At 46.7% G+C, this 15,916-nt stretch overlaps 1 protein-coding gene across 1 annotated transcript in view; it reads right to left on the bottom strand.

The window, feature by feature from the left end:
* Positions 1-15,638, bottom strand: part of KDM5B (lysine demethylase 5B) — a 55,738-nt gene extending 40,100 nt beyond the window's left edge. The window contains exons 1-3 of the mRNA XM_055820019.1: positions 14,828-15,638; positions 2,262-2,339; positions 754-876 (exon numbers count right to left, since the gene is read on the bottom strand). Of these exons, the coding sequence (XP_055675994.1) occupies positions 754-876; positions 2,262-2,339; positions 14,828-14,965 (339 nt within the window). The 5' untranslated portion in view covers positions 14,966-15,638. The remainder of the gene's footprint in view (positions 1-753; positions 877-2,261; positions 2,340-14,827) is intronic.
* Between the last annotated feature and the right edge of the window lie 278 nt (positions 15,639-15,916).

The following is a 15,916-nucleotide window of genomic DNA, read 5'->3' as shown; positions in this document are numbered from 1 at the left end:
CTGCCATTTTAAAAACCTCAAAACATGAAAGCTTTTTAAAAGCTGTAACTGGAACATATAAACATATAACCTGTTCAGGAATTGTAAACTTGCTGAATTACTTTACAAACAAGTCAGCACCTGTATTAGCTGACCAAACAGTAATTCAGCTTACTTTTGAGAATTTGCCTGGCTGCAATTTGTCACACCTCTACTTTGTATTCCAACACAACTTTCCAGCACAGTACAATCAGTTCTTCTCACTGGAACAAAGTACTATGAAACAGGCTGAAAATCAACCAAATACAAACTACTCTAAACACAAAGAAAACAGAAAGCACATATCCTAGGGATCAGTAAATCCCATCCCCTACTTTCAGAATACATAAACTTCTCCAGAAGCTTAACAAGTTTCATCTTAAAAGCTGCTGGATTTTTTTCTCCTGTATTTCTGAAGGAATGTTTTTCTCACTGCTGTCTTTGTTCAGAAGCTTTCATCAGTTAGGACGAAGGTTTTTTTGACCAGTTTGCATCCAAGTTCAACTTCAAAGAAGAGCTGGAAATGTAATTTGATCTCCCAGCTCACCTGAAGGCTCCCATAATGTTGTATTTCTTATTATTTTGTCACATTAGCTATGTTAGGTTAAACAAAGTAATAACTTTTTCAGCTTAGATATACCCCAAAATCTCCCTTGAACAACTATGATAGCGTCCCAGAAACTAAGACAACACAACATCTTTTTGGGACTAGTTTCTCCCTTGTAACAGTCTTACTCTATTAAGCTGAAATAAATCCAAGATCTTCCTCTCCACATGTGGAATTTTCAGCGTACATCCTTGAAGCTCCCAAAACTTTGCAATCTGGTCCAGAAAATTCAGCTTCACACGAGTTTGGGCCTGAAAAAAAAAAGCAAAACCATGAACCACATACTAAATGCAGATTAAGCTTTTGTATATCCCAGTGTTTATAATGCCGCAGCCTCAGTTGCCTGTCTGGATTTTCCCTTGCAAGTGTAATTTTGCATGTTTCCCTCTCATCATATGCAGAAAAAAAAAATTTCCATACAGATACTACCAGTCTTTCTTCAAGTCACTTTTTGTTAACTTTTACTGCATTTAGAAAACTGCTTTCTGAGAACAGACAAGTAATGAGTTATTACTGCTACAAACTACCTAAACTAGCTGGACTGCTAGGGTTGATTACATTTATCACATTAATAAATGCAACAGTTTATTACAATTTAGTTTACTGTAATAAAGCAAAAATAGTCCAATATTTATGGCTTATTAAAAAGGGTTTTTCTGTTATCCTTTTTCACTCCCAACTGCATTTGTCTCGTTTTTATGGATACAAACCAGTCATGGCAGGAGAAGCCAACTAGTCCGTTGGCACAGCAATGCAAACAGTGAGATAACTGGACTGCTGCTACGTTAAAGAGCAGTAGCTTAGGCTTAAATTTTGACACATTTTCATCACATTTTCTATTCCTAAGGCAAAAAATGGCCACCTCTATACAGTCGAGCTTGCTTTTAAACTCCAGAGAGCTCTCAACTGTCTCTGCTCATTACAGGGCAGTTGGACTAGATGACCTTGAAAGGTCCCTTCCAACCCTAACTACGATTCTGTGAACCAGCCTGGGTCCACACAAGTCTTTCTCGCAGCATCCAAGGCCAGTGTTCAAGTCCTTACCCTGGCACTTCCCAGAATCACACCAAGACTTCAGAAAGCAAGCCCCACGAGAAAAATCAGGCAGGCAAAGAGTCACTGTCATTCCAATTCGTATCGGTAGTGACCTAACCAGGACTCCTCACCAGTCCCTTCCACCAGTCTGAATTCATGAAAGCAGTAAAAGAAAGCGCTTGTGAACAGTAAATTTCCACCAACTGAATCCAGATTTCATAATTCTTCCTTCCTAACAGCTTGTTGTTTTTAAAGCACTCTGCAATTCATTTCTTCCACTTTTAAAAGATGCTGTTTAAGTTCAAAATGCAGACACAAATCCATGGCACTTGAGAATTTGAGTTTAATCACTTATAAGCACCTCTGTGTGGAAAAGGCCTGAATTATTTTCCTTTAACGAGCATTTACTTTTTATGCTTGGTATGTTTTTAACTGAAACAGACCAATTTCTGTGCTAATTAAAAACTGATGTTCAGAGCTCCTGGGTGCTGTCAGCTCAAGTCAAAAACAGAGCTCACTGTCAATCCACTGGAAAACACCGCCTCTCAAAAAAACATTTAAGCATTTTGGAGCAGAAGCAACATTCAGTTTTACAGTTTACCTCTAGTTCATTGAGCCTCTGGATCCTCGGTGTGAAGTGAAGCTTATCAACGTCACATGCAAATGGAGGTTGCCAGTCCTGGAAAAACAGAAAAGCTTCATCAAAAGACCAGGAAAATGAAGAAAGCCTCTCCATACGACAGTCAAAAGCCAGGTAAGCCCGAAGCACGGAAGGGGTCTCTGTGGCTTCCAAGCCCCCTCAACCCAAAGCAGCACAGCACGTGGCAGGAGCCCAGGGCTGTGGCTGCATCCCAGTTATTCTGCGGCTGCATCCCAACCCGCCGGCCATCACATCCCGCGCAGCTGAAGTGCACCTGCTTCTGCTTCCTGGCTACTTCATGTCAAACAAGCCTAGGAAGCGGGAAAATGAGATACTCCAACTGAGCTCCACTGCCGACGCCTTAAAATATTTTACTGTAAACCAGACAGATGATGAAACCAACCACAAAATAAAGTACAGTTTGGGACTAAGGACCTCTCCTCAACGATAAGCCCATCCAGGCAGTCCATCTTCTCCCTGCCCATGCCGGGTAGATAAAGGTGCTGCAGGGGCCATTTGCCCCAGTCTCACGACAGCTGAGGCTGTGCCTGCCAGACAGTGAGGGGACACTGCTGGGGACACTCCACACCGAGCCTGGCCAACCCGCCCAGCGCTTTGAACAGGAGAACCAGCTCTGGTGCCGCTCTGAGACGGGACGTCACTTACACTAACGCAGTCAGTACTGCTACCACGCAAAACGGAACAAAGCCAGGTTCCTCAAACCACGATCCAAACTGTTAATGCCTGCCTCGGTTGGGAAGACCAACATTTGATAGTGGAGACTTCAAATGCTCACAAAGGACAAGTGCAGCAGTTAGCATTCATAAATGTAGTCTCAAAAACAAACAGCAATTGCACTAAACCAAAAAGGAAACTAGAAAAAAAAGCTTCTTTTCTTAATTCCTTGCCTGCAAACATTCAGGAACAGCTGGAATATGACCAATTAAAAAAGATTATTATTAATTTAACAGAATACCCACAACTGGTAATGTTATTTATAAACACAACTATAAAGCAATTTTATCTTTTAGATCTCTGACATCTATCACATGCAGTTGGTTTGGCAATACACAGCTTCACTAAACCAAATTAGATTTGATTTAAACTTGACAGTAATTTATTATATATAAACCTATCTTATTATCACTAATTACAGAATGAAGATAACGTGTGTGAGAGCTACTGATAGCAGAGTAAGGCAAGAGTTTTCTAGCAGGAAAAAGAAAAATGTTTCCCCAGCACCAGCAGACTAAGGCAACCAAAATTAAGAACAGCATCATAAGCAGAACATTTGTTGGTTTAGCCAACATACTTAATATGAAAACTAGTGTCAAAAACAACCATAAAGGATTTGTAAAGCAATTATCTTACATACAAACACACACCCAGCTCAATTCTATATTAAAACAATCTCATCCTGTCACTAGCACAAGCCCACAGCAGAGCCAAGGAGAGAAGGAACACAAAAGCCACCAAGCGCGTGGGACATCTGAAGAGCAAAGAGGGACACCAACGCATTTTATCAAACACGCTGACTAACCCAAACCTCTACATTAGTAACAAGAGATAAGTTTTCTGATCCTACAAGGCATTTTCAGCACATCAATACTTGGCAAGACCAGGTTAGAATTAAGATTTGAACTGGAAATTAGAGGCAGTAGTGGGGATCAGGATGCTCAGTCCTCAAACCAGTAGGATGTGCTTCTTGATCACTTTTGTTCTTTTAACCTCTAGACTAAGACTGGTGCCCAACGGCATGGTGTTCCTCAACAACTAGGTAAAATTAACCCTACTTTTACTGATGCTGTACTGTTTGCCAGACCACCGAATGCAATGGAAATAGCAAGTATGACGAAGAAAACGTTTGACACTTTTGTAATACCCTGCTAAACTGATAAATCATTTCTGGCCCCCGAACTGTGAGATGGGAAACACAACTGGGAACATTTAGAGCAAGATTTCAAGTGTTGCATTTTGTAAACAATTCAAACACCACAAATCTGACTTTCAAGCTGAACCAGTTGGTTACACCATTAGTCACAGCTCTAGAGTTTGCTCTGTGTGCAGAGAGACAGACAGAAGACAGCAAACCAAACCAGGAGAGGACACACACTGGTCATGACACACAGCACCCCTGGGACATGCTGGGGACTAAATCGGATTGCCAAAGGGAGAACTCTAAGAACCCAAGCGCTTTGCTTAGGTTGAGAGAGTAAACGGGAAAAAATAAAAAGTACTGACATGTACTGATGTAGTGACTGACTGCTTAGCCAAGTAATAAGCCAAGGCTGTCTCCAAGTGAGCCGTGCATTACTCTAAAACAGGAACCTGTAGTAAGGATCTGCAGAGGACAAGAAACAGGAATGAAGAGAACAGGAACAACATGCAGCTCACCCAGGCAATGACACTACCCCTGACACCACCACCAAGGCTGACATGGTGCTGCAGGGCTGTCACTTGCACAGAAAGCACTGGCAGACCCTCGGGAGAGCCAAGGGAGGGGGGCACAAGAGGCTCCTCTGTTGGGCTGTGCTGCAGAGGAGCGCCTTCGTGCCACCAGGCACAACAGGAGGAACAGGAATTCTGACCTGATCCTACAGGTTTCCAGCTCACGCTCATTCCCAGAGAGATAAAGCCTCAAGGGTCCGCAGGACAGACACAGACTGAGGATGCGCTGCCAGACAGCAGCCTGCCTTCAGGTGGGGCACAGCGAGCTTCTCCTCTCCACTTAAGAAAGCAAATGAAGCTACTGCTGTGTGCGACCTTACAGAAATACCTCACTCCCAACATGGCATGCCAGAACTCCAGAAGAAGCTGATCAGCTCCATACGTCTCCTGTTTATTGCTGACTGGCCTATATTTTGGGAAGTTCCTTCCTTTTTGCCCAAAGACGCTTGCTCTGGCAAAGCACTAGTTACCTAGTTTGTCAGGAAAGGTAAGATGACTCCACCAGAACACAAGCTCCCACAACAGTTATTTTCTACACTGTGCAGTTTTTAAGTTTAACCATATTGAATGAACAATATACGCAGCAGAACAGTGTGACAGTACGTCAGCTGTTTGACAAAGAGCAGCTTTGGAAACTCGATTTATTCAATACAGGACTTTCAGTAGACTGCTTTTCACTCTATCAGGCAGATGGGTCCCTCAACTAGAAACAAAAATTTAACAGCCTTACAAGCGTTTAACTTTTAGCAAGGAGAAAGTCATCGCCAGACCTTCAGCTGAGATATGGTAAATTGGCTTAATGAGAGGTAACACTGGATGTACTCTGGCTTTTGATATTTTTAAGCAGATAGAGCTGAGGGACACACACGCTATATATTATATAACAGGTCAGTTTAGATCATTATAAAATACTTCTGACTTTAGAAACACATTACTGCACATGCCATTTATCACAAACTGTTTCATATGATATTAGTCATGGTTACAGATACATAGCCATTCACCCTTTGGAAAAATTACAGCAGGTGTAGTAAACAGGCCATCAATGACTCATTTTCAAGTCACAGGAAGTTCATTTTGGAGTATCCAAACTACTCAAAGTTGATACAACCAACAAGAATAATCTTTTATCATTTTGTATTGCAGTGTATGGCAAGTTCCTCAATTCCTAAAACAAGATGCTTTCAACCCTTCATTAATAAGCATATTATTTACTCAACAAAAAGCCTGCATACCTTTTGAAGCACAACTTACTAAGATAAATGTGATGTTCATTACAAGGAATATAAAGAGACATAAGCGTTTTGAGAGAAATGCAGCGGCAGCAGCAGCACAAGAAGGAGCTGTTCCGCAGCAGGGTCAATTTGCAAAGATGCTGATGGATCCGTACGGAGGGGCTTTGCTGGGGAAGAGCACACACAAACCAACCCCACAGGCCCACTGAGGTTTGTGTCTGGGAAGCCTGTGACACTAGCCATTTCCACCCAGCATGCACCTGCAAGGTCCTCAAAAAGAACTGGTTTGGATTTCCCACCTTTTAAAAAAAAAGAAAAAAGAGACTTCTAAAAAGATCAATTTAAGTTACTTCCAACAACCATGCTGAACACTACACTAAGATTAAGGGTACACAAAAAGCAAGAAATCCTCAATTTCCTAAAAAATCAGGAGTTTTCACACTGCCCAGACTCTTCATCTGAAATTACTTTGTTGCTTTGTTGTCCATACACAATTGTTAGAAGCCCGCAACAGACATGGAAAAATTGGTTGCCTGCATTAGCGTGCATTTGTTAAGCAGACCTAGCAGAATAAACCTGAATACAAATACATGCAAAAAATGAGACTGACATAAAAATTTCAAACTTTTCTACAAACTTTATAGACAAACCTAGCTGTGCAAAGGTGTACACCAAGAATCACATTAATGTTTCAAGTAGTAATGCAAACTACAAATGGTCAGGAGAGCTATTTCTTAACTATTTCCATATCCTTCCTCCAGATTTGTTGTTACAGGGAAGGTAAGCTTCCTATAATTTCAGCTGGTAAACCTTGCACCTCATCCAAATTCACTCTCTAATTAAAATTTAACCACCCCCTTGAATTCAGTGAACAAGAAATTACTGTCACTGGTAAGCTGTTCTACAAGTTAGTTAGGTTCAACTTTTCCCTTATCCTCATCTCATTTTTAACCAAATACCTTGTTTGCTTACTGTGCAAGCAGAATGCTTCCTGAAAGTGATGTCTCAAGACATTTTTCAATAAACAAATACCTTTTTGCTTCTCTTTACAGAACAAGCTTTCCAGTCCCGCAAATGAAGATCTTCCTCACGCTTTTTCCCCATTTCTTCCATGTCTTTTGCAAACTGCAAGCAGCATTTTAATTGTACACTCTCCAATGTCAGACACACACACAAAAAAAAGACATCACTTCCATTATTTTGCTAGACAGCATCTCACAGTAAGATCCAGAAGGATATCTTAGCAATTCTTGCCACAGAAACACATATTCATTCAGTTAACTGCAGCAATTCACTGCTTTCCAGGATGCCCACCCTGCAAGCCCGACTTACATTCTTTGTTCCCACATCTATGATCTTGCCTTCTCAAAGGTGTTACATGATTGCTGCCTCCGAGAGGGAGGGAGCAGACTTGGTGACTCAGGAGGTCTCTTTTAGTCTCACAGTTTTATGATGACATTAAAAACTTACTCAAAAGAAACTCAGATGGCAGAATCTAGGCAAAACTGGTGAGCACCACCATTTATCGCCCCAGCAGTGTCAGTGGGTCATCCACAAAGCTTCCTTTTGAACAGGAACTAATCCCTCTCTGACCCTGTTAAAAGGCTAACATTAGTTGGTAACTCAAATCATCAGTTAACCTCGTTTGCGGCGATGTGGTCCTTGATCAGTCATTTTGAGTGCAGGTGATTTTTCCAACAGAAACACTCAATTCCTCCCTGCTAAGAGCAGACCCTGGGTGCAGTAACACACCTTACATGCAATAACACAAGCTTGGTGGAGCATTTCTCATTTGAGACAAAACTGGGCTCTTAAGTATTGCAGACTAGCAAGGGAGCAAACACAACCACAGATCCTTCCCACCTGAGACCCACAGCCAAAGACAAGCTTGAAGTGAGAATCATCTCTCCAGATCCCAGTGTTTCTGGGCCAGCTCCAATCTTCGAGAGGAACTAAGAGCTCAGGAAAGCTGGAGAGGATTCTCAAGCGTCAGGGCCAGCTGCTCCCTGGGACCCAAAGGTAGAGGACAGAAGCTATACGTAGGGTTTGAACATCAAAGCAAAAGAGGTAGCAGGGTTTGCATACATGAGGTACCAGTCTTCTCTCCACGGAGGCGACTGCGTGCAAGGAACAGACAGAGGCTCTGGCAGCACCAGGCAAGAACAAGCAATGGACCGGCAGCACTGCACGAACAGCTGGAGATGCACGGGGCGCTGGGGTCAGTGCACCAGCAGCGAATCCAACATCTCCAATTCACTTCAGAGGCGCTGACCTAGACCTTGAAGCAGAGCACCCATCAGTACTGGGCCAGACTCGGCTGTCAGCGTCCAAAGGCACCAGGCCCCAAGAGCCACTGCCATCTTCATTCAAGACAGTAAGCTGTAAGAAGACCTGTGGTCTGAGCTTGCAGTATGTTCCTGGAGGGTGTCCGACTGGCAAGTGGCACAGACAGCCTGGACAACCTTCTAGAGCTCTCTCGTCACAGCCCTTTGGAAACACTCTGTGCCCTCTTTGGAGCTGTAACCAGCAGCTTTCAAACCTAGATGTTAATCCCAACAACTCGATAGAAGGAAATACCTGGATTTAACAGCCACCCCAGAACAGAAGCAGATGAGCTATGGACAATGCTGCTGGCTTCACCTGCCAGCAGTCGCAGAGCCTCAGCTGACCAGGGCTCTGCCTCTGCCCAGGCGGTTCCCCTGCGGCTCCCACCACTGCAACCAGCCACCACTGGCTGCCCCAGCTATCGCCAACGCTCCCTGCTCAGGCTGGGATTTCAAGCTCAGATTTGACTCAAGACACACGTAAGGGTGGCAGCCTGTATGATTCCACAAGCCCTCCTTGGCTTTTAAACACACACAGCCTGGTCGCCCAAACACACACAGCACACAGCACCCCCTCCCAGCAGCTCCCAGAGATAACCCAGTAATCTGGGAATGAAAGAAAGCACCTCCTAACGGATACACAGGCATGAACTGGCAGCTTTCGTTTCAAGGCTGGGGGAGTTGTGTTTAATCCAAAACTCTCCTTGCAGCTTTTAGCCAATTGACACTGTTGATTCTCAAGTTAAACAAACACACTACAAAAACTCCACAAACCTGCTGCTGCTATTGCCCCATATAGAGTGTTCCGGACTAAATTGTTTCATCTTAAATTTTCAATGAGCTTAACAGAGTGAGTGTTGAAAGCCCCTCACTGGAAGAGACTGAGTCAAGCAGAGGATATTCGCATCATCCTCTAAGCAAACTCCAACGGTTCAGTATTTCCGAAGTGCAGGGATCATACCAATGGTGACTGCAGCAGCACTGCACATGGTAGTTCCCATTAGTAAAATACTCCTTTTTTACATTTTCTCGATAATTAAAGATCGGAGACTAGTAAATAACCTACACTGAATTTACCTAATTTCACAGTATGACCCCTGTATTGAACACAGCAAATTCTTTATCTGCAGTAAAAAAAAAAAGCTTTGGCAACTGATCTAGTTTTCTTCACAAGAACTTGACAGTATGTGAACAAGGAACCTCAGCACTAAAACATCTCTTCCCCAAAAAACCCGCCCATTCTTGATCCCAAAATGCCAAATCCACCACCATCCTCCATTTTTTCCTAACAAATGATCACTTTCAGTTAAAATGCAGGACCTGTTGTCTAGTTCAAGTGAGCCTGGCTTATGCTGAACAGGAACCAGTGGCTCAAGCGCTTCTCACCAAGGCAGACAAACGACGCAGTACCTACGATTTTCTCCCTGTGAACCTCACTTATGTATCATAATTGAGTTATCTCTGTTTTCTTGTTGATAAAATCAACTGACTGAGCCTGTGCATATTATCAAATCAGAGGGATCATCACCACCAGCTTCCTGTTCAGGACAAAGTGTAACAACTCTCTGCATTAAATCCTGTTTTAGCCGTTTTACAACTCCAGGACCGGGAGAGATCGCCAGAACCCTCAACAACATTGCTCCAGCAGTGAATTGGGTTTAGTCCATAGCTTAATGAAGGGGTTTTGGTTTGCTTTGTGTTTTCTTTTTCTCCATAAAAATGAAAATAAATCAAGCAAATGGCAGAACAAGCAGCCTGAACAGACACTGTTTAAATGAACACTGCTCCTCAAAATACGTCCCTAGAGCAGCAGCCCTGTGCCTTTAGGTTTCACCACTCCAGCTCTGTTAAGGTTAAATTTTTCAAAATTTGTTCTTTCATGTGCAGAACTTCCTTGACACTTCTTTGTACCCTCTCTAGTTGTCAGATCTTTTTTAAGTCCTCACATGAGTGCAGTGTTCAGAGTATTTTCCACTCTCATGCTACCACAGAGGCAAAATCATCCTATTTTTCACTGAGAAACTCAAGAGCTGCATTCACCTGCTTAGCCAGAGCCTCCATGACACCTGTTTCTCCACAAGGATCCACAGGTACTTTTCTACAGTCCCCTCTCCTCCAAGACTAGCATATGCTCCCTTGCTCCTAAATGTAAAACCTCACAATGAGACCTACTTAAGCAATTACTGTTTTGTAACATCCATTGTTTATTAGGCAATCAGGATCCCTATGTAACAACGAGCTACCTGCCATAAACCAGCAACCTATATGGGAATAATTTCCGTATCATTGAAAATCTGCAAGAACAAATTAAGATACCCTTGGCTTGAGGTTCTGAAAGAACATTAGACATGGATCCTTCATTACAAATTCTCATAAACACCTGAAATAATTTGTGATTACTTCAGTACAACAACAATTTTGCACAATACCAATTATTGTAATCGGAATACTGAAATGCAATTAATTTCTAGATGTCAGATCACAACACAACTGAGCTAACCAAATACATGGTCTCATAGAAAACAACAAAACCAACTGGACAATGCCAGTTTCCATGCAATTGTATTTCAGACTACCACCATTCCAGATCCTTTTCAGGCCTGTATCAGCCATTCTTCTACCCTGCAGTGAGATGTGGTCAACAACTCTTGCACCCACAAAGAGTTTAAAATCCATAAGGAAGTTAATTCCTCCTGTCCTCTTCAAAGTTTCCCAGTATTCCAGGGTTTATTGAAAAATGTGAGTCAATTATTTATAGAACTCCAATGTCAATTCCTCCAAGATTTCAACTGTATTAATATGGACTTTCTGATCTTAAAACGGTTAGTTTTATCAGGGCAGACCTAAGGCCACTTAGCAGCCTTACCTATTCCATATTATTTAAAACAATGAAATTTAGCTGTAATCTTCTCTATTTTCATGTTTGGCCATGGGAAAGTTATGCTGTTCCTAGTATATTTACAACGTTGTATATCTTGAAACACATTAATAGGGTAAGTAAGGCTTAAGTAGTTGTTATTAGCTATTTCTTCACGGCAGCAAAGCAACTACACAACAAAGTGGAAGGAAGAGTCCATTTTCAAGAAAAACTTGGGGCAGGAACAGTATCATGCTCTACATTTTACTTTCTATTCTTGAAGCTAGACTTCAAATTTGTTAAGACTGTTGGTTTTCATTAACTACTATTAACTCCCTACTGCAAATAACAAATGATACCGTTTGTCCTGGTTTCTCCATTCTCCAGCAACACTTCATTCCTCTAAATGCCCTCAGTAATTTCCAGAGCAATCATAAAAATCTTCCAGAAGGCCACAACTTGACATGACAATTTTTAGAATAAACCACTGTTCCAGATTACTGTTTAAAGAAAGAAATCCTAATGAAGGATGTTTTCAGTTCACAGAAGAAATACTAACTACAAAACAGCATGCAATGGCCTGCAAACAAGTTGTACACCATCCGCTTTTCCGCACCTAGCTGCCCACCTCCAGTTCAGCAGCAAAGCGTCAAAGCATCTCTGATTTACTTAGCAGGTTAACTACCAGAAGCAACCGCCGCTGGCAAAACCCCGCAGCTCGTCTGAACACTTTGCTGCCAATGGGACTGATGACTTGTGCTCAAGACTGTTGACAGAAAGCGTTCGCTTTGCTGTTCCATACAGAACAGTGCCAGTGAGTATCATTGTTGCATCCTCTACAAGCCAGATGCTGCAGTATCGCAGATTCTCTCAAATAAAAGCAAAACTAAGTCATCAGTGACAACTGGAACAAACTGAACTGGAATGAAGAGGAAGAAAGCTTCTTTTGAGTGCTCAGCTGGAAACTGCCATAGAGAAATGACACCTCCTGTTATATCCCTGGACATCCCTTCATCCCACAAAGATGCAACAATTGCCCAGAACCCACTAGCTTCCACCCAGATGTCCACAGTACGTCAGATGCCTCAATACTCCCCTGGCAAAGCAGCTGACTGTGCTCGAAACCTGCCATTCAAGAAGCCACTACAGGTGTGGTTTGCTCCAAGCTGACCTGGTGCCCACCGAACACCAGGAGAAAGGTACCAGAGACCAAGGTGAACCTGGTCCCTCAGAGAACAGGGCACTCTCCTTTTCATGGTCTGGGGCTGACACATCAAGGCTAGCTTAGGGATAAGGACTTCTTCATGAGCAAACTGTGAAACTACAGTTGGGCACCAGTCTCACAAAACACTATTCCATATTGCAGCTCAAATACAAAAGCACAAATTCATCTGCTGATAATTACCCAGCAGAGTTTAAGCTCAAATAACGCAAGGCCAGCAATCAAATTTTTAATTCCTTATTCAACTCAGACCCTGACAGTTCATGGTGCTGCCTACCTGCTTACTGGCACGTAACCCGACCAAGAACGCAGGCAAAAGATTCACGGGGATGCATTAAGATTTCAAACCTCAGCCGTAACCAAACAGTGCATTCGGTCGGAAGCGACATGGTTTTGTGAGAAGCGTGGTAGAGTTTATAGCTCATGGTATTTATAAGCCACTTGATTACACAGAAAAGAACGGTAGCTGAATATTCATTGTGTCTCCTATTTTCAGGAGGAAGGCCAGGAACTACGTCAACTTCAAGGCTTTTTCTGATGGATTTGGAAGAGCTCCCTCTATGCTGCAGGCCGGCGAACAAACAACTGCACTTGCACAAGTCATCCAAGGAACTGCCATGGGTAGGCAAGGGCCATGGCAGCTCAGCCTCAGGAAAGCCAGGCTCCACACAACTACTAGGTGTTCAGCCCTCAGCAGCTCCAACTATTCTCATCCTACTTCTAAATACGTTCAGTGAAATGTACAATCATAAATACAGGCAGATATTAGCTCTTCAGTAAGCGAGGATGAGAGTATGCTGAAAATGCAGCTGTAATAAGTAATTCATTAAGAGAGCTATTCATTTGAGTCTCTAATAGATAATATAGCTTACAAAAAGCCTTCATTACAGGGTTTTGGCTTTTTGCACAAGCAGCCAAGAAACACTGATGAGATTTATTTTTTTTTTAAAACAAAGTCCAAAAGAAAAAGCCTTCATAAAACTTCTGTTCTGCTTACAGTTGCTGAAATACTGTTGACAATATACAACTCAAAAAGATCATTCTACTAAGAAATATTACATAAGTTCAATGCTGACCGCATAATGAAAACCATCTTAACACACCCCCCCCTTAACTATGTCAGCATTTGGCTACACTGCATGAAAAGGGGCACTGGCATATTCTACCTAGATAAAAATTCAAGAGCGTTCTTGTGTGCATTTATACCGCTGCAAACTGGGACTCTTCTCCCAGAGAACAGAAACACCTTCCACTCCAATGAGATTCACATTATTCAGTCTGCTACAAACATTTCTATCTCAAGATTAATGCAGCGAGTTAACTTCTATTTTAATTGGGAAGGAAAAGCACGGTTACCAACAGGAGTCCCAGCAACGATCAAAACATGAAACTGAGGAGCATGTGTTTCTGAACATTATTTCTTTGAACTTCAAGTCTCGCTCTCAAAACTTAAAGTCTGCTGAAATGTTTTCTCAGCTTCAGCTCCCACCGGATGAGATGTGGGGCTCCCAGTTACATGCTCATCATTGCCGTCAAAACTCCCTCCAGCCAGCTGCACCACTCTCCGCCCCGGAGAAAGAGCGATTCGCCCGAAATAAAGCCGATTCAGAGGCGCTGGTTAACCAGACTTTGGCCGTAGGCAGCCCCTCTCCTCACCACCGGCGCGGCCGTTCATCCCTTTCAACGAACCAACAATCGCGCCCAGACGAACTACGGCCCTGGGCACCCCCGCGGCATTTCTCACTGGATCGAGCCCAGCAGCCGAAGGGCGCGGAGATTCGCACCCCGATTTTGAGCTTGCTACACCGCCAGCTGAGAAGAGGAGGAGGAGGATGAAGGCTCATTACTCTTCCCACTGTGTATCGCGTTCTAAAATGGTGGCCATGTCTGCCTGGGATTCGGCTGGCGAAGGCACCGGCCGGAGCGCGGCGGCGGGCTGTGCCGGTGCCCGCCGGGGGGGAGCGGCGCCCCGTGCGGGGCGGGCCGGGGGAGCCGGGCCGGGGGGCCGGGGCCGGGCGCTCCGCCGCCACAATGCCAACATGGAGGGCAACACCCAGGCGCTGCCTCCTGCGGGGCTCGCGCGGGGCCGTTCGGCCCGCGGCCGCCCCCGGTGCCGGGCTCCGGCCGGCCGCAGCTGCGGGGCGGCAGGGCAGGGCGGGCGGGCGGCGGTGAGGGGAACGCGGCCCCTGCCCCGCTCGCCCCGGCCGCTGCTGCCCGACAACTCTGAGGCGACTTGGACGGGGGGGGGGGGGGGGGGGGGAGAAAGCCGCGCAGCCCCCCTCCCCGAAACTTCAGAGCGGCGGCCGGAGCAGCCCCGCTGCCCTGCCCAGCCAGCGGGGGTTCCCCCGCGCGGCCGAGGGCACCAGGGGGGTCGGGGCGGGGGGCGCCGGGCCGAGCCGCCACACAAAGGCCGCTCCCGGCGTCGCCATGCGGGCACTTACCGGCGGCGGCCGCACCTTGCAGATGCCGGTCTGCTCGGCGATGGGCCGGATCTTGTGGATGAAGGCGAAGGGGTCGGCGAACTCCTCCCAGCTAGGCTCGAAGACGGGGCACTCGGGAGGGGGCAGGAACTCGGCCATGGCCCGGGCCCGGGCCGCTCGCCGCCGCCGCTCCGAACAATCCTCCAACAGCCGCTGGGCCGCCGAGCGCCGTTGGAACGGGACGTGCGCCTCCGCCGGGGGGGTAGGGGGGCAAGGAGCTGGAGCGCGAGAGAAAAAGAGTCCGCCCCGGCCTGGGCGGGGGGAGGGGGCGGTGGCCGCCCCGCCCCGTCACGCGCCTTTGTGAGGGGGCGCTTGGGTCGGACCCTGGGGGGACCGGTGTTACCGGGGCAGCGCGCTCCCGCCCGCCCGGGGGCGAGCGCCGGCCACGGACTTCGCCGAGAGCCGGGGCCCGGGCCGGCCGGCCGCGGCGGGGCCACACCAGCCCCGGCGCTGCCTCTGACGCCCTGCCCGGGCCCGGCGGGCGCTGCTGGCCGAGTCCCCGCTACTACCGGCCGGGCCGCCACCGTCGGCCCGCACACGGCTGCCTTTGTGCGCGGCCTCACGCCGCAGGCCTCAGGCCCGCCCGGCCCCGCTCGAGGCCGCTCCCCCCAGCACCGCCGGTTCAGGGAGGCCGTTGGGGTCCTGCGCCCGCCGCTCCGAGCAGCCGCGCTGCCTGGCGCGCTCGCCCCTGTCCCGGGGTCGCCCCCTCCCCGCTGGGGCGGTCGGCGCGCAGCAGGGCCGAGGGCACATGGACCGCAGCGCAACGGCTGTTTACATGCGCGGAGGGATCCGCCACAGCTGACAGCCGCCGCCGGCCGGCACTTCTTTTTTTAAAGAGCCTCTCCAGGCGCCGCCATTGGCCGCGCCGCTGTCGCGTAACAAGGGGGCGGGGCGAGCCCCGGCGACCGCGGCCGGGCCCTTTGTTCCGCGCCCCGCTGCGGGCCCGGCCATTGTGCTGCCGCCGCCCGCGGGGCCCGGCCGGGGGGCACGGGGGAGCGCGCGCCTGTTAGCGGGGGCTGCCCCGGCTCCCGGCCGGGCACGGTGAGGTGT

This window comes from Falco peregrinus, chromosome 16, assembly GCF_023634155.1.
Source record: "Falco peregrinus isolate bFalPer1 chromosome 16, bFalPer1.pri, whole genome shotgun sequence".
Classification (NCBI taxonomy): Eukaryota; Metazoa; Chordata; class Aves; order Falconiformes; family Falconidae; genus Falco; species Falco peregrinus.
The sequence above is the reverse complement of the archived record's forward strand: the minus strand, read 5'-3'. Positions and strand labels throughout refer to the sequence as shown.